Source organism: Anabas testudineus, chromosome 7, assembly GCF_900324465.2.
Source record: "Anabas testudineus chromosome 7, fAnaTes1.2, whole genome shotgun sequence".
Classification (NCBI taxonomy): Eukaryota; Metazoa; Chordata; class Actinopteri; order Anabantiformes; family Anabantidae; genus Anabas; species Anabas testudineus.
The window spans coordinates 1,284,482-1,308,141 of record NC_046616.1 but is presented as its reverse complement, the minus strand read 5'-3'; the positions used below and the strand labels follow the sequence as shown (position 1 = coordinate 1,308,141).

At 43.4% G+C, this 23,660-nt stretch overlaps 1 protein-coding gene across 8 annotated transcripts in view; it reads right to left on the bottom strand.

Moving 5' to 3' along the window:
• sulf2b (sulfatase 2b) overlaps window positions 1-23,660 on the bottom strand; it is a 60,186-nt gene that overhangs the window by 4,595 nt on the left and 31,931 nt on the right. For 6 of the 8 annotated variants that reach the window (XM_026368300.1, XM_026368307.1, XM_026368305.1 and 3 more), the window contains 18 exons: window positions 18,151-18,376; window positions 17,949-18,069; window positions 17,679-17,797; window positions 17,401-17,552; window positions 15,796-15,965; window positions 12,800-12,950; window positions 12,605-12,704; window positions 11,580-11,655; window positions 10,895-11,023; window positions 8,557-8,613; window positions 7,496-7,625; window positions 2,522-2,765; window positions 1,729-1,909; window positions 1,501-1,600; window positions 1,331-1,425; window positions 1,184-1,243; window positions 639-808; window positions 353-495 (listed from right to left, as the gene is read on the bottom strand). In XM_026368300.1, coding sequence (XP_026224085.1) covers window positions 353-495; window positions 639-808; window positions 1,184-1,243; window positions 1,331-1,425; window positions 1,501-1,600; window positions 1,729-1,909; window positions 2,522-2,765; window positions 7,496-7,625; window positions 8,557-8,613; window positions 10,895-11,023; window positions 11,580-11,655; window positions 12,605-12,704; window positions 12,800-12,950; window positions 15,796-15,965; window positions 17,401-17,552; window positions 17,679-17,797; window positions 17,949-18,069; window positions 18,151-18,310 — 2,358 coding nt within the window. In that variant the 5' untranslated portion in view covers window positions 18,311-18,376. The remainder of the gene's footprint in view (window positions 1-352; window positions 496-638; window positions 809-1,183; window positions 1,244-1,330; window positions 1,426-1,500; window positions 1,601-1,728; window positions 1,910-2,521; window positions 2,766-7,495; window positions 7,626-8,556; window positions 8,614-10,894; window positions 11,024-11,579; window positions 11,656-12,604; window positions 12,705-12,799; window positions 12,951-15,795; window positions 15,966-17,400; window positions 17,553-17,678; window positions 17,798-17,948; window positions 18,070-18,150; window positions 18,377-23,660) is intronic. The other 2 variants (XM_026368304.1, XM_026368306.1) reach the window with 1 other exon arrangement.

Sequence of the window (23,660 nt, the reverse complement as noted above, 5' to 3'; positions counted from 1 at the left end):
GACAGATCTACAGAAGAAGGTTCACATCACATAGACGACATTAACAATCGAACGGATCAGTGTCGATACTGGACGTGTTTCTAATAAACACTGGTCACAGTCGCTGAGGAGACAGTGTGCAGTGAAACTCCACTATAACATCGTTCTCTCTCTGATACTGTCAGTGTTGGATTATTGATCACTGATATCATCGATTTGTACCTGATCAGCTGATCATCACCCATTAAACAAGTTTTCATGTAATTAAGAGACAAATACAAAAGCATTAATAACACTGAACATAATCACACACTCACCTCGACCTGCTATTTGTTAAGATCACAGTTCTGTGTGTGTGTGTGTGTGTGTGTACCTGGTATGGGTCTGTGTTGAGGTCGAAGTACTCCAGGAAGCCTGTGGCGAACTCACAGAACAGGAAGTTGTGGGTCTCGTTGATGGTCCTCATGCACCAGTATGTGTTGTTGTTGGCGCTGGTGCAGGCGCAGAACGAACCCACTGCAGCACACACACACACACACACACACACACACACACACACACACACACACAGTTAGATATCAGACAGTACAGCAGCTAATTAAATGTGTTGTAAGTATTAGTATTTGTGAGTATTGTGTGTATCTGTGTGTGCGTCGTACATGTCCAGTAGGGCGCAGTGTGCCAGTGCTGGTTGTCGTGTGTGAAGCAGGTGAGGCCGGGCATCGAGCACGTGTCGTTGTTCTTGATCCTCTTGATCATCTTCCTCATCTTCTTCCTCCTCTTCTGCTCCTTCAGAAGCCACGCCTTCTTGTCTCGAGCCCCGCCCTTCCTGTACACACACACATTTGTACAGGTATCTTTGTGAGGACACTATATATTCCTCAGACTGATCTGTCCTCACTCTCTATCGTCCTATAATTTTATACAACTGTAAAATAGATGAAAATGCTAATAGCAAAAACTCGTCAGCACTAAAATGTGTATAAGTTCTCTCTGGTGTGGAACCCAATAAAAACAAAAGGTCACATTTTACTATGAGCTACACCTTTAATAAGGAATAATACCTCCCACACCCTATAACCACAACGTAAATCTATCTAATCTAATCAGTGACACTGAATGAGAGACAGTAGTAACTGTACACGTGTAGCAGTATGGTATTCATATTATTTGGACTACAGGTGGTCCACAGGCTCGGCCTCACCTGAAGGGGTGCAGGCTGCCTCCTCTGTACCTCAGTTTGTTCTTCAGCTTGGACTTATATCTAAAAAACACACATAACAGCAGGTGTAACACCGGGCTGGACTCTGGTTTTAACTATCACACACGCTGCTACTGCTTCTTCACTCACAGGTGCTTATTACAGTCACACTCGAAGGGACGAGCCTTCTTCAGGTGACCTCTGACCTCCCTCAGGTTCTTTATCTTCGTCTGTAGCGTCTCAATCTGAGGAGAAGAGAGACAGACGAGTGAGACAGTGAGACAGAGACCGAGTCGGTCGAGTCGAGGACTCTGTGTCACCTCGTGGTCGATGTGCAGCTTGTGGTCCTTCCAGGCCTGCAGAGACTGATACACTCCTGTATCACACTTCACGGTGGCGTTGGACAGGATAGAACATCTGCTGGAAAACAGTAGGAATGTAATCACGTGCTGTTGGAACGATCACGTCACAGACTGATGACTCTGGGCTCATGTGAGTCTGTGAGTTCTGTTTCCTTGTGCAGATCCTGTTCTAATGCACAAACTCACCTGTGTGTGACTTTGATGGAGTTGGACGGGGCCACCGTGTTGGGAACCCCTCCCATCCCGCTGAACTCGTCCTCGGACTCGTCGGGTCTGCTCACCTGGCTGTGGTTACCGTGGTAACCGTTCACCAGGGATATGGAGCGGCTGTAGCGGTTTCTGGAGAAACTCTTCAGGCTGTTGAACTCTGAACAACAGAAAGACTTTTTTAAATGATGCATCGGAACAGACAGGTGAAGATCCACTCATGGGATCCGCGTTCCATCTTTTCCTGGTTGTTTTGTTTTCTGTCTTATCGTAGACTTTGTGCTTATTATAAATGATTGTTTTATTGTTAACTCAGTCTTTCCACCTGAAGTAAAGACGGTGACGACGGTGTTACAGATTCTTATCGAGGAAGAATCCAAAATATCAACTTTAATTCGTAGGTGTCGCAGTTCTGAGCTGAGACACTAGAGTTCAGCATCACATCAGGAGACTCCTGCAGGAAATCGGTTTGAAACACGAGTTCCGTTTAGAACCGAGTCTGTTCCTGTTTGGACAAATCTTGATGATCTTAGAGGTTTGAGTAACTCTCAGTGAAGTTACGTTGTCATTTGTACAGCATAGTACAACAAAGACAACAGCTTCCAAATATCTTTTAGAAAATATCGTGTGCAGAAAAGTCTAAGGGTACATTTACATATTATTCAAACTGCAACTGGATTTCTACTCATACTAAGGTACAAGCTCCTTGAAGACTAAATCCACAAACGTGGACCCTAACGATTCAAATCCATTAGAAATCCTGACCACTCACTCTTCTTGAAGAAGGATTTCTTGTTGAATGGCCTCATCATGGAGGGGCGCAGGTTCAGAGTCTGGAGGTCGCTGAGGTCGCAGTCACAGGCGTCGGTGTTGGGATCGTACAGCTGGGACTTGATGCTGATCGGATGCTGACGACCTGACACGTCCCTCTGGAAGTTCTTCACCGCTCCTCCTGCTTCATTCTTACATTTGAAGAGACGTAGTTTTCCTGTGGCGTCTTCCACACACTGCCACTTCTACACACACACACACACACACACACACACACACACACACACACAGATACATAAGAAAAAACAGACTTTGAACCTGAAAGTGAACAAAGGTAAGTAAGACTTAACATGAACAGTTTTCAGTAGAAGAAGTCTCTCAAGCTCCCAAACAATGTGACAAGCAGAGAAGATTCTGCTGAGAGAACTAATCCCCCAAAGCAAAAATCTACATGATAATAAATCTCAGCAAAATCAAAGATGCTTAAATCTCGTTCCATTCAGAGGATGTTGTGGTGGTGAACTGTGATACGAGCATCCCAGCAGAGTAAGTGTAGAGTAATGTTTTGCACTAAAAGATTTTCAGATTTCAGTAATTCATATTTAAAGCTGCCAAAGTGTTTATGTGCACTTCAGCAGCACAGTTACAGTATAAACCTTTTTCCTGCATTGAGCTGTAAACTTGAACTCTGGTTTGAGGGTTGGGGATTAGAGGCACATTTCTCTCAGAGAACGTAGATTTCTCTGTGTAACCAGGTTTAGAATCAGCTGCACATGTGCAGAACTTAAGACTGCAGACAGGAAACCAGCAGCGTGAAGTGAAAAGTTATTGTATTAAAAATAAGTCTGACTAATACTGAAACTAACACAAAGAGGTTGCAAAAGTCTAAAAGAGATTCTGACACTTTGACTGCGAGAAGGAGTTCTGTCTCTGTCCGTCTGCTCCTACACAGATCACAGCAGTGGATTAAGAACGGAAGTCAACTTCTTGTCAACGTTTCTTCTTCTCGTCGTGCAGAAAGAGACACGAGTCCTACACCAGCCAAAAGGAAGAACGTTAAGTAGCATCGACCATCAGTTGTTCACATCCTCTGACGACCTTGGGCTGCGGCTGTTTATGAGCAGGAGCTGAATGAATTTCCGCTCCTGTAGTCAGTCACTTGAAGTTATTAAAGAGTGACAAATGCCTGAATTGTTAATTACACACACACAGAGTTTTCTACAGGCTGTTTATCAGCAGCCAGACACTGTTGCTAAGAGACTAATCAACTGGCTAAGGGGATTTTTCGACAAGTGTAATTAACCTCAAACAAGCATGAACACACACACACACACACACACACACACACACACACACACACACACACACACACACACACACACACACACACACACACACACACACACACACTCTGTGAATGTGTTGGAGAAAGTTTCTGTGCTGCTGCATCTTGATTCGCTTCACGTCTGTTGTCTCTGATTCTGCAGCGTTCAGTCCATTGTGCTCTGTTCTTTCATTACTGCTGTTATTGTATCTGTCTGCTGTGGTGAGAAGACATCTGGTTTTCATCTCTCTGACAAGAGTCTCTTACTGTTCCACTCTCACTGCTGCTTCTTTCAAGTCTTGGTGTGTTTATTAAATCAGTAGCCACCATCTCATTTTCCCCGTTTATTCCAGGATAAAAGCTCTTTATTAAGAACGAACAGGAGGAAAATCTCTGCTGCTTTTTATCATTTAGACGTGAAAACACTCCGAGTCGTCATGTTTTTACTGTCAAGTGTGAATAATGAGCAGTAATCGGCTCATAAGTAAAGTAATACAGTCAATCAATATCAAAATTACAAGTACGGTTATGAGATGAAGAGTAAAAACACTGATAAAGTTACGGGGATTTGTCATGAAGTAAAATGATCGGGGACCTCGTTATAACTGCTACAGGACATAAAACATGTGCAGATTACTATATAAAACATACAAGTTAATCCGAGCTGTAACATTTGCTTGGTTAAATTCGACTTTTAAATCCTCCATGACATGTGAAGACGGAGCCCTGTTTGTTTGTTGAGAACCTCACTGAGTTCCCCTGCAGGTTCCTTATATGAATTTTAATTGAATTTATTCTATAGATTAGTGTGCGCACACTTTTAGGAATCCCAGACACCTTTTCTGTGTTTCTGTGTGTGTGTTTTATCAGATGGATTCTACACACAGTTTATAAATGAAGCCGCAGGAGGACCAGGAAATGGATTTAGATAGAATCAAGAGTAAAGTAATTTACTTCAGTACGATGAAGAGTAAAACAGTGAAGTAATGAAATTTCAAGCAACTAAAAAGAGTTTTAATTTGAGGGGTAAAATACAGGATCAGGATGAGAGATGGTGAGTAAAGTAACTGGACGGGGAATAAAGTAACTGGACGGTGAGTAAAGTAACTGGACGGGGAATAAAGTAACTGGACGGTGAGTAAAGTAACTGGACGGGGAATAAAGGAACTGGACGGTGAATAAAGTAACTGGACGGGGAATAAAGTAACTGGACGGTGAGTAAAGTAACTGGACGGTGAGTAAAGTAACTGGACGGTGAGTAAAGGAACTGGACGGTGAATAACTGACGGTGAGTAAGGAACTGGACGGGGAATAAAGGAACTGGACGGTGAATAAAGTAACTGGACGGGGAATAAAGTAACTGGACGGTGAGTAAAGTAACTGGACGGTGAATAAAGTAACTGGACGGTGAGTAAAGTAACTGGACGGTGAATAAAGGAACTGGACGGTGAATAAAGTAACTGGACGGTGAATAAAGTAACTGGACGGTGAATAAAGGAACTGGACGGTGAGTAAAGTAACTGGACGGTGAATAAAGTAACTGGACGGTGAATAAAGGAACTGGACGGTGAATAAAGGAACTGGACGGTGAGTAAAGTAACTGGACGGTGAGTAAAGTAACTGGACGGTGAGTAAAGTAACTGGACGGTGAATAAAGTAACTGGACGGTGAATAAAGTAACTGGACGGTGAATAAAGGAACTGGACGGTGAGTAAAGTAACTGGACGGTGAGTAAAGTAACTGGACGGTGAGTAAAGTAACTGGACGGTGAATAAAGTAACTGGACGGTGAATAAAGTAACTGGACGGTGAATAAAGTAACTGGACGGTGAGTAAAGTAACTGGACGGTGAGTAAAGTAACTGGACGGTGAATAAAGTAACTGGACGGTGAATAAAGTAACTGGACGGTGAGTAAAGTAACTGGACGGTGAATAAAGTAACTGGACGGTGAATAAAGGAACTGGACGGTGAATAAAGTAACTGGACGGTGAATAAAGGAACTGGACGGTGAATAAAGGAACTGGACGGTGAGTAAAGTAACTGGACGGTGAATAAAGTAACTGGACGGTGAGTAAAGTAACTGGACGGTGAGTAAAGTAACTGGACGGTGAATAAAGTAACTGGACGGTGAGTAAAGTAACTGGACGGTGAATAAAGTAACTGGACGGTGAGTAAAGTAACTGGACGGTGAATAAAGTAACTGGACGGTGAATAAAGTAACTGGACGGTGAGTAAAGTAACTGGACGGTGAATAAAGTAACTGGACGGTGACTAAAGGAACTGGACGGTGAATAAAGTAACTGGACGGTGAGTAAAGTAACTGGACGGTGAGTAAAGGAACTGGACGGTGAATAAAGTAACTGGACGGTGAGTAAAGTAACTGGATAGTGAGTAAAGGAACTGGACGGTGAATAAAGGAACTGGACGGTGAATAAAGTAACTGGACGGGGAGTAAAGGAACTGGACGGTGAATAAAGTAACTGGACGGGGAATAAAGTAACTGGACGGTGAGTAAAGTAACTGGACGGTGAGTAAAGTAACTGGACGGTGAATAAAGTAACTGGACGGTGAATAAAGTAACTGGACGGTGAGTAAAGGAACTGGACGGTGAATAAAGGAACTGGACGGTGAATAAAGTAACTGGACGGGGAGTAAAGGAACTGGACGGTGAGTAAAGTAACTGGACGGTGAGTAAAGTAACTGGACGGGGAGTAAAGTAACTGGACGGTGAATAAAGGAACTGGACGGTGAGTAAAGTAACTGGACGGGGAATAAAGTAACTGGATGGTGAATAAAGGAACTGGACGGTGAATAAAGTAACTGGACGGTGAATAAAGTAACTGGACGGTGAGTAAAGTAACTGGACGGTGAATAAAGTAACTGGACGGTGAATAAAGTAACTGGACGGTGAGTAAAGTAACTGGACGGTGAGTAAAGTAACTGGATGGTGAATAAAGTAACTGGACGGTGAATAAAGTAACTGGACGGTGAGTAAAGTAACTGGATGGTGAGTAAAGGAACTGGACGGTGAATAAAGTAACTGGACGGTGAATAAAGTAACTGGACGGTGAGTAAAGTAACTGGACGGTGAGTAAAGTAACTGGACGGTGAGTAAAGTAACTGGACGGTGAGTAAAGTAACTGGATGGTGAATAAAGTAACTGGACGGTGAATAAAGTAACTGGACGGTGAGTAAAGTAACTGGATGGTGAATAAAGTAACTGGACGGTGAATAAAGTAACTGGACGGTGAGTAAAGTAACTGGACGGTGAATAAAGTAACTGGACGGTGAATAAAGTAACTGGACGGTGAGTAAAGTAACTGGATGGTGAATAAAGGAACTGGATGGTGAGTAAAGTAACTGGATGGTGAGTAAAGTAACTGGATGGTGAATAAAGTAACTAGATATTATCAGGAGTAAAGTTAAAATCCAGATTCCAGTCAGAGGTTCAGGAGTGAAGCACTGAGACTGAGGATAAAGTTACAGAATCTGTGGTTAAACAACAGAACGAGAAGTAAAAACTGAGCAGTAGGATCAAGTGTAAAGAGACAGATCCTAAAGTAAAGCAGCAGAACTGAGAGGACCCGGATCAGGGCGAGTGTCGGGTTTGGGAGTAAAGTAATTAGAGAAACCACTCCGGTGGTTCTGTACCTGTCCTGTCTGCTGACACGGCGTCTGGTACTCGGCTCTCTGACACAGGTCTTTTACTCGTTGGTGTTTGGGCAGGAAGTTCTCCTCCTGTGACACCTCCTTCCCCTCAACACGCTGGTGCAGCAGCTTCCTGTTGACAGACCACACAAGCTGTTTCTGATACCAGCCTCTTCCTAATTAAAGAAGATCACGGTAGTTTGTCTTTCTCTGAATTAAAGCGAGCAGGAAAAGTTTTCCAAACGTTTAACACGAGACAGTGTTGCTGCAGTTATTAAGTTTTATTGTCAGGTTTTTAGAATAAAATTAATGTCTGTTAGTTAAATAACAAACATAATAACATAGGTAACAAGTTACTACTTGGTAAGTAGTGAATGTCCACATCTCTTTACCTGAGTTATGTCTTTAGAATTATTTATTTTTAGTCTTTTACTTCATTTAGTGGTAGTACCAGTAGTGAAGATGTTTCTTCCCTTTTTCCAGCTGGGGCCACTCGAGGTTCAGTGACACCGTGACTCTGTTGACACTTGGTATTAATAATCCACTGTGAGTGGACGCCACCAACATTTGGCCACATCTCTTTTGGAGTGTAAACACTTACTTGTCTTCATTTGTCCCCAACAAGAAAACTGATCTGCAGGAAGCCTACAAAGATTTCTGTTGCACTGAAGGTTTCCAAAGCAAAGTGGCCTTCACGAGCAGGACTTCCCAGATCTGTGCCTTAGAACTTCCTGTCTCTGAACTCTGCAGTTCCTATGACCAGTGAATGTAATATAGTTTTATTGTAACTGATATTTGTTCAGTGACAAATTGAAGGAAAAACCAACATCAAGTGTCAGGAAGGTGTCCCTAACCCTAACCCTGACCCCGACCCTAACCCTAACCCTAACCCTGACCCCGACCCTAACCCTGACCCTGACCCCGACCCTAACCCTGACCCCGACCCCGACCCTAACCCTAACCATAACCCTGCAACAACGTCCTCAGTACAGAGTGTACCTGTGTGTATTACATCACTGCTGCTGCACTACAGCAGTACCAGCAGCACTAGCTGATGTAGTTACCCTCTCTCCACCAGAAACGAGTCTCTCCACACCTTCGCCTTCCTGTTCACCTGGAACCTGAAGAACAAGCAGAAGAAAACAGTGGTGTGAGTTTAGTCATTATTCCTGCAGGACTTCACCTGCTATTTATTTTTTTCCACTAACAGCCAACTCCGTCATCACCTCCACCCTCCATCCTTCCTGATCTTTATTTTTACCGTTTTCTCTTTCAGCTGCAGCAACAAAACAGGAAAGGGGGTGGGGGGGGTGGGGGGGTCAGCTCGGCGAAGCGGTTTTAGAGCTGATGTAATTTCACACAATTAAAGTCGAGTGAGATGAAACATTCAGGCTGTGGTTTCACTGCAGCTCCTCCTGGTGCCACACGTACAGAGCAGTGAGTTCATCTTAGTTCACTTCACAAATTGCACACATTTATATTATATTCATAACACCCCCCCCTTCCTTAAATGACTGGCTCCATCTGGTTTCTATCCTGGGATGTTTGTTACTTGAACTTTTCAGGAATAATATTTTGCTTTTCCTGCCGCAGTGAAGAGAACAACAGTCGCCACAGTGGAAATAACTGCAGGCACTTTTTCCAGCCCTCCTCCTCCTCCTCGTCTTCTTCTGTATTGATCTGCAGCATAAACTGTATCTGAAAACTTGCTCTAAACTGCAGGGAGCACCAAGGTTTGAAGAGTTCGCTCTGAAATGGTCCAAGAATGCATAATCGTGTGTGTAGCTACACTTGTTAGCTGCCTCGGAACAACATGACCCTGGTTTGAGTCCAGGTTTAATGAGCTCGGATCCAGTCGGCCACAGTGCGGACTGTCCTGGTAGAACTAATCAGATGTGATCTTGATATGATAGAATTGGTAAAATTCTAAATCTGCACAACATCACTTCTTTCTGCTTCCTGCTTGTTATTCTCTCTGTAAACTTTTGCTGGGTGTAATCAGTCTGTCAGCTGCCGGTTCTGTTCCCCATGAGGCCGATTCGTCTCTACTTCAGAGAGGATGAGGATGAAAAGAGAACAGATGCAGCACGGTCCCTCGCTGTACTCGAGAGAACATATAGAGTCAATTCAAACGTGTGCAGGGATGTTTCTGACAGAGCGCGCAGTAACAGGAGATGTGGCTCTGCAGAGTTTCTGCTTCAGTTTAAACTCAACAAGATAAAAGCCCGAAGAGACTCGTGGACCACAGTGTGTAGTCGAAGAAACAGTAGCTGGAGCGATGTGGGATCTCGGTACGAACCCAGCAGCATTACGACGTTTGTTTTAATGTCGTGCTGTGAACACGTTGTTTCACTTTCAACCTGAAGTTGTTTGTCTCTGAAAACACATTCAGACTCTGGTGCAGCAGCTCGCTTTTGTGATTTAGTCGATTTTCATCCTCATAAAGTTTGTGGTACAGTGTCTGTTGTCTCTAAGTTTAAGCTAAGAGGTTAGAGACTGATTGTCAGATCTTACTACTACACTATCCAGGTACAACTGAAATGTGTAAATGGACCTAAATTAGTTTCAGTCCTGATATCTAAAGTCAGCTTGAGTCAGATTTAAGTCTCTTTCTTTGCCATTTTTCTATTTTACTGAAGGAAAACTTCAGCATCCTCAGTCTCTCACACCTTCGTCCAGTTTTTGTTGACTTCACCTCAGTAACTCGAGTAAAACTAAACAACTTTGCAGCCATGCTTCGCTTCCACCCACTCAAACAGAAGCAAAACATTTCTGATAGAAATCTGAGAACATTGATTATCGACTATTTTCAGTGGCAGATTGTTCCCCACTTGTTCTTTAGTACTACCAGTAGTAGTATTTGTGGCCGTAGGATGGTGCAGGTGGGACAGAGTGAACATAAAATCACCGCTTGTATTCTCCACAGTTATTTATGGAGGATGCAGTCTGGTGTGAAAAATCGTTCTGGGTTTGACGGCCCGTTTAATTGTTTTCCTGTTTCAACCTCCTGACCTTCACCTTTGGCTTTGTCGACACTCTGATCGTTATAAATATTAATAGGACATTTCAATCCCTTCAGGTGAAGCAGATGGCTCTTTGCAGATCACCCAGGTGTATAAATGAGGCTGTTGCAGTTGAGAGACGCCCTGCTGCTCTGCTGGCTGATTTACATACTGATGCTCGTCCTGTTTTCTGTCTCTTTGACCTCGGTCTTCAACAAACCAGTTATCACACCACTGTGAGAAGCCTGGCTCGCTGTTTCCAGGCTCCTTTGTGGTAATTTAGTGTTTTACTCTCTGATTGAATGTTGTGTTTTTTCCAGCAGAAGCTTTGCTGACATGTTCCCATTGAGTTAAAGCCTCTCATGAATCCAAAGGTTCTTATCTGTGTGACTGTATTCACCTGTTGGCAGGTTTGTCGGTGTCCAGCAGAGACAGTATTGACTTTCCATCCATATCGGGAGGAGTGTCGATCCCGGCAATGTCCAGGATGGTCGGTGCCAGATCGATGTTCAGGACCATGTGAGGGTTACTGAGAAAAACACACAAATAAGAATGAACACTACACAACACGGTGTCTCTGTTACTGTTGCTGGCTGTGTGAACTGCTGGACGTAAAGTGAATTAATGAAACACCTGCAGTAAATGTCAGGTAGAGCAGGTGTTTGGAAAAAGATTTATTCTGACATTTATGTGAAAACTGGCTGTTAAATATTTATTAATTTGATCATGTGTGCAGCGTCGAAGGACACGCTCTCTCCCTCTCTGTGTGAACTCATGATCACCTCGTGGAACAGCTCTGACTGTGGTAATCTGCTTTACCAGGAACACACACACACACACACACAGTCACACACACTCCAGTTTTCCTTCCTGAGCCACAGACCCATTTTATTTCCACTTGTTTGGGGAAAGAACATAAAGCAGTTCTATAATATATTCATATATTTTATATATCAAATAGTGAATGAGAGCGTTTGAGCTCTTTAGCTGCTAATGTTCCACTGACCTCCCACCTCATCTCTTACTTTAATTCCTGTAAACGAGCTTTAATAAGCTGAGTTTGACGGACTTCATGTTGTGCTTACATGCTGCCTTGCTCCACGTTGGGTCCTCTGATGTAAAACGGGACTCGGATGTCAAACTCGTACGGCATGGATTTACCTGAAGACACACACAGACAGTTACTACTGTACAGCAAACGTTTCACACCAACCAGCTGTAAAGTTTGGATTTGGATACTAGACACTGGATCGGGGTGTTCTGTGTCCGGGGGAGTTCAGACACATATACATACATATTTATAATTTTCAAAAGAAGTATTTTAAAATATTCTGTCTACAGAACAACACGGTCAAAGCAGAAGAACACTCCACCATAAGCACTGCTGTGTAGCACAACAGATAAGAAGCTGCTGTCGGAGTTGTTGCAGGTAAATAACTCATAGAAATCAAGACAGTACCACTCAACACAATATTACGATATTAGGTGTACTAATACTGTTTTACATTACTACCTTCATTCTGTGACAACATTTGTCCACAGCTATTCTAAATTAAGTTGCCAGAATGACTGATTTTGAGAGAAACATTAGAGAGAAACACTCGACTGGACCATCAGAGCCCAGTACCAACCTATCCTGACAGACTCATGCATCTGGTGTCAGACCTGACAGTTAGGGTTAGGGTTAGGCATGACAGCGACAGATGACAGTGGACGACAACCTGTGCTCTGGGATTCCTCATCACTTCCTGAAACAAATGCACGTCTGATTTTTTTTGTTCAACGTTCACAACATTTTGGGACGCTGGACAACACATGATTCCTCTGCATGCAGCTGTAAACGTGGTGTAGTGACAGAGGAAGTGAGGAGTGTCGCTGTTCTACCTCTGGATTTACAGTAATAACATTTTATTTCATGTAACATTAAACTTCAGGTTTCCTGTTGTTCTGGTTGCGTCTCCTCATTAATCTCTAAAGCAGCCAACACTTTCCCCTTCAGCCGATCATAAACATCTATTTACGAGTTTCCTGATGTGGGTTTTACTTCTTGTTTCGTGTCCAGTAGAAACCTCAGTGACATTTTTGACCAGCTTGTTTCTTCGTTTCTCACCTTTAACGAGGCCGAACTGTCCGATGTGGTAGCCGTGATCAGACGTGTAGATGATGTAGGTGTTTTCCAGCTCCCCGGTCTCCACGAGCATGTTGTAGAGCTGAGACACACAGACGGACAGGCCAACATGAGACACTCGTTTTTATAAAAGACAACAGGAAACACCACGTTCTGTCCTGGTTGTGTGTTTTCTACCTTCTCCATGCTGTCGTCCACTGACAGAAGCGTCTGCAACCGTTTTCTCTGCAGCATGTTGGTGAACTCCATGTGGATGGGCTTCATGGGGCCGGTGTAACGCATGATCCAGTGCTTGTCTGGGTTTGGAGCGTAGTTATAACTGGGAGTACTGGGGAGAGAGAAGGAAGGAAACGTCAGTCCACACTTTCATAAGCCTTAGTGTCTTTTATTTATTTGAACATTACCATTAAACAACACTATTTATTTCCATGGGGTGACAGAAGTACAGTATCCCTCAGACTCTGTGAGAATTCACCAGATAAAAGAATTCAACCTGAATCTGACCAATGGGAGGAGATCAGACACGTTGTAGTCGTTTCTTTTCTTTTTGTTTGGGGGGGCTGTAGATTCTATACACAATGGTAAACAGGAAGTGACTTCAGGTACAACATTAATCAATTAATGGAAAACATGGTCCACACTCTCAATAATGAAAATAATTATAAGTTTCATAACCGAGTGTGTGTAGCTCCGTATAATATCGTGTGTTTGGAGGCAGTGGGACACGTCAGGCTGTGTGTGGAGTAATGACAGGAGAGGGCTCCTGTTCATTAATCACACACACTCAGCAGCAGAGGATGTTCTTACAGTGTGTTCTGTGTGGATAATGAATGAGTCCCATCAGCCAACTCATTTACTCCTCTCCTCTCTCCTCCTCTCTCTGTTCGGCAACTACATAATTTAATTTCTGTGTTGGGACAGAAATAACTAAACGTCGCTCTGAGCTCGACTCTGCAGCTCAGCTGGAAACATCTGCAGCTGCTTCACTCGGAGCAAACATCACATCGGCCCCGTCAGACTGGAAACCCTCAGTGAATCTGACAGTTCTCCAGACACGTGGAGCTAGAAGACAGTACACGCTCCTCCTAAGATCTACAGACTTGTCATGGTTAGAGTCCCATCACAACATACAGAACGTACGGAGGGGGGAGCAGCGGAGCTCTGTCACCTCACAGTGACATGGTCCTGGGGTCAAACACACCAAGCGACCTTCCTGCAGCTGTTCCAGACACATGATTAGTGATGTTTGTGTTCTGGTCCGGGACTGAATTATTTGGAAGCTATTGATGTGTTTCTGTGTATGAAGGTATATCAAGAGTCTATTTAGGCACGCTGATGTATGAAAGGTTCAAGGTTAAAGTAAACAGTAAGACTGAAAGGGCCAGGTGAGGTGGGTGGGGGGGCAGGAGCCCTGTAAACAAGCTGCAGGAGTTTGAAGTGTGAAACCAGGAAACCATGAAAACGACCAAAAGTTCTGGGTCTGAGGCTCGGTGTGGTGAGTATGACCGAGTGAATCCTGATGGAACATGAACAGCAGAACACTTTTCATACCCACACTCCTGTGCAGCAGATGTTGAGTTAGATTCTGATGATATTCACTGCGTTCAGAGTGTGTTGTGTTGTGTTGTGTTGTGTTGTGTTGTGTTGTGTTGTGTTGTGTTGTGTTGTGTTGTGTTGTGTTGTGTTGTGTTGTGTTGTGTTGTGTTGTGTTAAATGTGAATTCCATGTGTTTCACTCAAGGGGATATAAACTCTTACACGTTTTAATGTGCACTGGACACAACTCGGGAACAAGAAACAGAGGCTGTGCTTGTTTCATTGTGCAGATGAAGGTTCGCAGCTCATTTCGATGTGGTAGCAGCCGCTCTCACTCAACACAGCACAGCTGCTGTCATTAATCTGTGTTCACGTTTATGTGTCTGACCGTGTCGACTTCATAGAACAGCGATCCAACGTGCAGCTCAGCAGCATTGTGATGGCTGCTGAGCAACACATTTACTGCTGCACATGTTCCGCTGTGTAGAATAGTTGGTGAATGTAGCTGCATTAAAACACAATGACAGGACACACACACACACACACACACACAAACACACACAAACACAGAATTGTCTGTGTAAATAAACCGGTTGTTTTACTTTAGTGTTTGAAGTGAAAGTGGTGAACTCACATTTCCAGTGAGAAAGTCCAGCGCTGAGTTCTTACTTCACTACAAAAACCAAACCCTCCATCTGGTCTGATTGTCTGCAAAGTGATGATCCCCAACAGGTCTTTGCTTTCAAACATGAACCAGATTCTTTGTCATCTCCATCCAAGCAAATGCTAAAAAAAGTTTATTCTGAGAATCGACCGTGCAACATGTTCCCAAACCGCACAGCTGGTTCCAAATCTGTCCAAAACATTTTGCTAAGTGAAAGTTTCCATTAACATCTGGATGTTGGGTTCTAATTTCACATGAATAATTATCACTGTTGTCTTCTCCCACGGTTTTTCTTTTTTCTATGAATAATTAAACTTGATCACGTAAGTGATTTTTTTATCATGCACTGCCACCAGACCTGACTTTGCTGTATTATTCTTTTCACAGAAGGAGGATTACTGTGTGTTCGGAGTATTTCCAGCTGCGTTTTTGTGTCACAGAAATAGAAAAACCTTTCTAAAAAAGCCTGGTGAGCTTTAAATGGGATTTAAATGGTCTCCTGACAGCAGCAGTCCAGCCGATGCTTCCTCAGGCATCTGTTTACATCTGCTGCATGAAAAAACTGTGACTGGAGGTATAAAATGTTTGTTATTGTTGTGATGTCTCTGTTTGTCTGTCAGCTCGCAGACGATCAAACGGGTTCTGCTGCAGGATTCACACTCAGAAGTCCAGCTGTCACGTTTCCATTGAGTTCAAATGAGAAATAACTAATGTCTTCAAAGAAATATTAAAATAGCATTCATTAAAACACACACACACACACACACACACACACTAAGGAGGATTGTGTCGTTTTAGTCGTGTTGCTTCAGGATTTATCCTGCAGTGCAGAACAGAGCTGCTCCATTGTTCAGCTGGATTACAGAGGCTTAGGCCTTTTGTGTGTGTGTGTGTGTGTGTGTGTGTGTGTGTGTGTGTGTGTGTGTGTGTGTGTGTGTGTGTGTGTGTGTGTGTGTGGTGGGGGGGGGGCCTACATGTGCTGCGATGCGTTGGGGAAGGCGGTGCTGTACTGCGGTGCTGAGTCTTCAGGTCCATGAGGGGCTGCATGGCTCAGAACCATCAGAACCGGCCGGTGAGGATAAATCCGCTTAGAGGAGCGGAAATACCGGGTCGCCTCGGCCGTGATCAGGTCGGTCAGGTAGTCCTGGTAACACAGCAAGACACACGGTGACGAGGATCATTATTAATGCTCTTAGTGTTAGTAATAATAATAACAACAATGGTGGTTTATTATTGTTGCTGTTGTTGTTGTTAAAATTAAATAGAAGAAAACAACATTTATATTAATTAACATTAATTAATATTTATATTCTGGACATTTGGTTTCATTTCGAGTATTTTTTACACATCATCATCCTCAGTTAAGATCATCTCACTATCAGACGAGCTGCAGCACAGCCTGCAGTTAGATTCACTTGTTCTCCTGAGACAATCTACAGCCTTAGCAGCTTTGATAGTTTGGATTAGTGCAGCCGTGTGTGACCTGTGTGTGTAATTGGAGTTTGACTGAATGGACTGTGACGTATTAAAGCTCCCTGGAATAAAAACAATAATCCTTTTAACATTCCTCATTTCCAAATGAGCATTTTTCCCTTTATTAGACAGGACACAACTTGGTGAGGGAGGTGCTGCTTTAAATAATAATAATAATAATTAATACTTTATTGATCCCCTTAGGGAAATTGTGGGTGGACAGCTGATAGACGGTATGTCAGAGCTAAACTACAGGGTTTCGGTGTCTTGTCCAAGGACGCCTCAGCAAGAAGCCAGGATTCGAACCACTCACCCTGGGGTTCATAGGCGACTGCTCTACCCCCTGAGCTACTGCCACCCCAATAAATGTACAAGTATACATGTAATCTGTGTGTGTACATGTGTATTTATGTTACATGTGTATTTATTGGCTCACGTGCTGCGTGTTTCTCTAACTGTTGTGTCTTTAACAGCTGCAAACGTCAATGAACATTAAAGTGAAGTGTGAAGCAGCTGTTCAACCTCACATCTCCACTAACAGTAGAGTGGGATCATTTCTGTTTCACTACCTGTGTGTTTGTGTGTGTGTTTGTGATGTGTGTGTGTTACGTGTGTGTGTGTTTGTGTGTGTGTTTGTGATGTGTGTGTGTTTGTGATGTGTGTGTGTTTGTGTGTGTGTTACGTGTGTGTGTGTGTGTTTGTGATGTGTGTGTTACGTGTGTGTGTTTGTGTGTGTGTTTGTGATGTGTGTGTTACGTGTGTGTGTGTGTGTGTGTGTTTGTGATGTGTGTGTGTTACGTGTGTGTGTATGTGTGTGTGTTACGTGTGTGTGTGTTTGTGTGTGTGTTTGTGATGTGTGTGTGTTACGTGTGTGTGTGTTTGTGATGTGTGTGTTACGTGTGTGTGTGTTACGTGTGTGTGTGTGTGTGTGTATGTGTTTGTGATGTGTGTGTTACGTGTGTTTGTGATGTGTGTGTTACGTGTGTTTGTGATGTGTGTGTTACGTGTGTGTGTGTGTGTGTGTGTGTTTGTGATGTGTGTGTTACGTGTGTTTGTGATGTGTGTGTTACGTGTGTTTGTGATGTGTGTGTTACGTGTGTCCTTGCCTGTGGGTACTGAGCTCCGTGTTTCTCTCGGACTCCGTTGCGACTCAGTGTGTAGTTGTAGAAGCGGCTGTTCTTCACCAAGCCGAGCCACTCCCTCCAACCAGCAGGGATGTATGTGCCGTTATACTCGTTCAGATACTTCCCAAAGAAAGCTGCAGAGAAGACACACACACACACACACACACACACACACACACACACACAGTAATATTATTAGGTCAGCTTGGAGAGTCAGTGTGTTAATAAATCTGTTTCCTCTGTGGGTTGATCCGATCCACCTGTCCTGTATCCAGTGTTGTTCAGGTAGACCCCGAAGGTCCGTGGTTCGTGCTGCCGTTGCCATGACAACGAAGAACAGTTCTCGTTGTTGGTGTAGGTGTTGTGGTTGTGAACGTACCTGAAACAAGATGAAACAAAGACTGACTCCACTGTGGGCTTCGTGTCATCTTCACACATTAAGTTCAGTCGATATTTTTTAACGTTCTGCAGCTGTGGAGTAAAAAGAACCTCTCTACACCTGTGGCACCTGCAGACAGTTGGACACTTACTTCCCAGTGAGCATGCTCGAACGTGATGGGCAGCACATGGGCGTAGTCACGAAGGCGTTGGAGAAGGAGGTGCCGCCCTCCTCCATGATGCGACGAGTCTTATTCATCGCCTGCATGGAACCTACAGAGAGACGCTGACTTCATGTTAGCACACTAACATCACTGTGTGTCGTTGTATTGTTACTATGACGATCTGACTGACCCAGCTCCAGGTCCTGGTCGTCGGTCAGGACCAGGATGATGTTCGGCCTGATGTTGCGTCGGTCTCTCTGGAGGCGGGGCTTCAGGCGCTGGCTAGACTGGAAGTGGGCGTGGCTGAGCGTCACATAGACAATGAGGAAGAGGAGGAGTCGGCCCCCCATGGCCTTCAACTCCTGAGCCCCCAACAGGTCAACCAATCAGCTGCTTCCCCTGTAGAGCCTCAACTTCTAGAAACAAACAGAATTGATCTGGTTTAAATCAAACTGTATTCGACTGTACACGTTTCAGTCGAGACGTGTCCTCATCAAACCCACAACATGAAGTGTTTGTGTTTTAGTTGTATAGAGACACAGGTTTGTGTGGAGACGCTTCTGATCTGCCTTTTAGCTCAGTTTTTGAGTCTTGTGTTGTTAAATTCTCTGCAGGTGTAGAAGGAGGCTTGTATGAGAGAATAAAGACACAGATAAGAGCTGCTGTAACGTTTGGTTTAGTTCAACATGAGCTCACAGTGTTAATTGTTTGAGTATTTAACTAAAATCTCCATCATTCCCAAATATTAACCAAATGCTTTGAGTGGCCCCAACAGTTAATTGTTAACAACATGTTAATTATCCTTTAGCTGCCACAGCAGATGTTGTAGCTAAACAAACTGCTCTGTTATTGTCTCCCTGTTTCCTCAATTACTAATAAACCCCCCAGTTTTCCATAAAATCCATTTGCTGATGCACATAAGAGCTGTGCAGTTTTTTGGAAACTGGTGGCGTTGGTAGGAGAAACATGAGAAGGTCATCAGCATCATTAGGATTCATCCTCTGGAGAATATGAACTGCAGGAAATGTCACAGAAATGTGACCAGTTGTGACAAATAATGTCTGCGACGTCCTGCTGCTTCAGAAACCAACATGATATCATTATTATTGCAGGAGTGTTTGGGTGAAATGTCGTTCAGTACGTGACGCTCGTTGTTTATTTTCTGTGTGAGGGAAAGAATATTGATGACGGAGCTGAGACAGACTAACAAGGGTTAGTCCAAATAATTACAGGGAAACGTGGCGGGAAGTAAAATCAGTGTGTTTCCCTAATGTCTGCACACACACACACACACACACGCACACACACACACACACACACACACACACACACACACACACACACACACACACACACTCAGGTTATTAGCTGCAGTCTTTTGTGTCTCTGATAATAAAACACCACAATCCCATCAGTCACACTGACATATAACACAGCAAGAATGTGTGTGTGTGTTTGTGTGTGTACCATGTGCATGTGTGCATGTCAGTGCACAGCAGGGAGCGACATGCAAATTAGCTGGTAAGTAAAACATAGCAGGCTCAGTGCTCTGTGTGTGTACAGTGTGGTTGGCGGTGGAGCTCTCATGTTAAAGTGGTTTGGCAGCTACCAGCTGTGAATAGACTGAGATTACACACAACCTGCTGAGAGAGAGAGAGACACGCACATGAGCCTGTCTCTCTGTCCCAGTGTCTCTCTCTCTGTATGAGGATTTAATTGAACTTTAAGTGTAGAACATGGATCTTTGTCAGTGGACTCAGACAGCAGCAGTGCTTCACATCTCCAACAGACATGAAACACTACGTTGGCCGGTGTCTCCACAATCCTAACAGAAGAACAGGAGCTGCAGCTGATGACGGTGACGGAGAAACTCGGAGTTCACCTGGTGTTTCATCGGTTTCTACTGAAAGACAGTTGATATTTGATACTGAGGCTCTGCTCATGCGGTCGCCTCAAACATTTGCATTCAGATTTTACCTGTTTTCATAGTAACAAGTGGAAGTGTGTGTAATTGGTTTCGTGTGTCTTCTGCTTTTTGAATTTGAATGTTCAGGATTTTTGTGACTATTGGAAATAAGCAGCGACACAGAGTAAGCAGAACCAACACTACAGCACTTTTTATCCCAGTTTGTGGATCAGATAATGAGCCCAACAAGTGGACTGAAGCAGATCAGTCCTGCTGCTGGGCTCCATTAGACCAGCGTGTCCTCCATCCTGTAGTGACCCAGCACTGGCTTTTAAACCAGCTGTGTGACATTAATCCAGTTCACTATGCTGATGTCACACAGTCTCATTTTGAAATGACCTTAAACTGGCCTGAGATCAGACGAACCCAGACTCAACCTGCAGGATTAGTTTTCTGTCTCAGTTCGGTCACAGTCACTCTGACTGATGGTCCAGCGTTTTTTTCAGTGACACTTTTTCCTGAATTTAGGAATTTATCATGTCACCGTTTCCTTTTTTTTTCATATAAAATAAGAATTTTACCTCCAGCATCAATGAGCATCGGGCACCGTGTGGTATTTCTATTTCATGACTGTGCTAATGTCACAAATGTTTTATAGATCTGAGCTGTACCTCACTGAAACTCTGCAGGGAGCAAATTTAAAGAAAATTAATGTCTCAAAGTTTTGTCTTCATTTAAAAAATCATTGTAGCAAATTACACAGAAGAAGAAGAAGAAGAAGAAGAAGAAGAAGAAGAAGAAGAAGAAGAAGCAGACGATCCAGGAGCTCTAATGTGGACACATTAGAGCTTTAAACATGGTTTAAATTTGAACTAATTAACGTCTCTACGTCACCACATCTTCCTGCCCACCCTGTTTCTAACAACAACAACAGAATCAGTGAAACCATCCCACTGATGAATCACAAGATTAAACTGAAAATATCAATAATGTCAAATAGTAGTATTTGTACTACCACACATACAAACAAACTTTTCCAGCCGGGCTTCTGTCGCTGTAATTAGTTCTGCTGTCGCTCTGTTACTGAGCCTCTGCTCATGAATCACTTCGACTGCAGCTCAAAGAAAAACCTACTGGAAAAGACAAGAAGCAAAGAAAAAGACAAAAACCCGAGAGACCGAGCTGCAATTTAACAAGATCAATTATTATCACACGTCCTCAGTAGTAGGTGAAATATGAGACAGATGAGCTCCTGTTACTGATCACTGAGCTCACCTGAGCTCACCTGAGTTCACCTGAGTTCACCTGTCCCATAACACTGATTAATGACAAACATTAGCTTAACTAGTCTTTGTTATAGGTAACTGAACAGTTACTAATTCGTCTGCATTGATAAAATAATCAATACAAGCTCCTCCTAATACTCATGGGAGCGTGTTATGATCCTCAGAGCGTCTGTTCTGCAGATGGAGCTTCGAGTTAAACTAACACGTTTAAGACGTTTTGCTTTACTGGTTGGAAGTGAAAGTCTTTTTAATGCTGTGATGTGGAGCTGCTGAAAATAAAGGCGCTGTTTTGAATCCTGATACTTTCATTTGATATTCATGGAGCTGAGCCTGATTCCAGATCTCAGTTTGTTGTACAGTATTTGATATTCAGAGCTTTTCTTCAGAGAACAGAGAAACGTTATATCTTCACCTCGGCCTGAGGAGTGTGCAGAAAACACACAGATCGGAACTAAAGCACTGAATAATAAATATCTTGTAAAACAAATCCTTTAAATGTTCAAACTATGAGTCATATGAAGAAAGAACTCATTCACACTCTGCGTCATAGGTGAAGAAAAACCACTAAATACTGTTTCAGACTCAACAGATGCTGCTTCACAGTGACTTACAGTATAATTTAAATCTACTGTTTACAAAAATACAACATATGTAATATAGTTTACCAGGTTTTGCTGTAGTCAACCCACACATGCACAAGCTCCTGTTAATAAAATGTAAAAAAATGGACACTGAAATTCTCTCAGTGGTTTTAGGCACAAACTGTTGTAGAGGAACATTTAGTGGTTTAGGTAATGCTGAACTGTGTTCTGTATATTCACCTTCACTTCATTTTATTAATACAGTACAATTATAATGAAATGTGAGTGTGAGTCATATTAAAAACTGATGCAGCCCTGACTCCAACCTCCCCACGACCATCACTGTAGGTGGTAGAAGAAAATTCGGCTTTAATCTCCGAACGTGTTTATTTTTTGGAGAACGATGCCACTGAACTTCATCACCAGCATCAGTGCTGGACCTCACTAATGGGAACAAATCCCTGCAGCTGGTTCAACATCTGGTGCAAAGACTGAAACCAGAGGAGCGAGGCCGTAGAGCAGCATATGCAATACATACAAACATCATAATATCACTAGATGTGATGTAATGTTCAGTCCAGACACTTTCAGCCTTGTGTGTATCATGCTGCATTATGAACTGCGAACACAGCTCCGAACTCCCCATAGGATCATAAATCCTGTCACCTGTCACCCTGATGTGCCCTCTCTTGGCGATCATCTATCTGATCATTAATATTCATGAGCAGTGGGCGGGCCTCGAGCCGATGCAGCTGGCTCCATATGAAATGTGCTGAATGTCAATAAAGGGATCCGGCAGTAATGCAGACCTGCTGTTCCATATTCATTAACAGGCCCATATTTCCATGCGGAGAGACCAGAAGGGAGATTAAACGTCTCCCAGTGAAGCGGTGGAAGGTCAGAGGTCAGCTCATTGCTTCCTCTGAAAAGTCGCCAGTTCGATATAATTAAAGCAGCAGTGGTTGCCAAGGTAACAGATTAGCCTCTTAGTCTTCACGACAAAGCCAGCTGCGGTCTGGTCATACAGTAAATCAAACCTGTCTCCGACACAAAGATCAATGCATTTGCCAATATTTTTATTTCTCTCTGATGAATGCGTCCGCTGCTATTTACCAGTCACAGTTCATCTCATTAAGCTGCATCAGCATCTGTGTGGGAGACTGGGGTTCGAATCCCAGCTGTGGTCTACCTCCCGTAGGGGTCCTTAGGCAGGACCTCCTTCCTCTGACCCTGCCTTGTACCTTGTACTTTCCTTGTATGACTGAATGTAAAATCACCTCCACTGTCTCGTTCAGACCAAACCAGCTCATTTTCAACTCGACTCAAAGGGAGAAGAGACCGCGTGAGGTGAATGGGACACGTGCACGTGACGTCTTAACATCAACAACAAGTGTTGTGCTGTAGTTTGACCCGTAGCTGCAGCTACTTCGAGTTATGAGTCATTCATTCTCCTCAGGTGTGAACTCTGAGACTTGATCTGTACATATTTATTCATATTTAGACTGGATGTAATTAACACTGTACAAAGTATTTTTATGACTGATGTCCTTCTGGGTGTTAGCACCAATGAATCTGCCTAATTCATAGAGAAACAAATGCTGTTGACGACAAAAGCAAAACCTGCCTGAGAATCATTTTTCCAATTGAAGCAGTGAAAGTTTTCTGTGTGTGGAAACGTGTGGCACCATGTAAACAACGTTAAATCTATACACACAAGTATGAGCAGGGCTCCAGTTGTGATCCACAGCTTAACTCACTGACTACATTACGCTTCCCTTGTCACACCACCGAGCTCAGAAACTAGAACTATCCCATTAATAATCATTATTGTCTGCTTGTTTTAGTTTCGGAGCTCCGGCTGTAAGCTGATAACCTTCATAACACAGCTGCACTTGTCTCAACATGTCCTGGACTTTATCTCCGTACT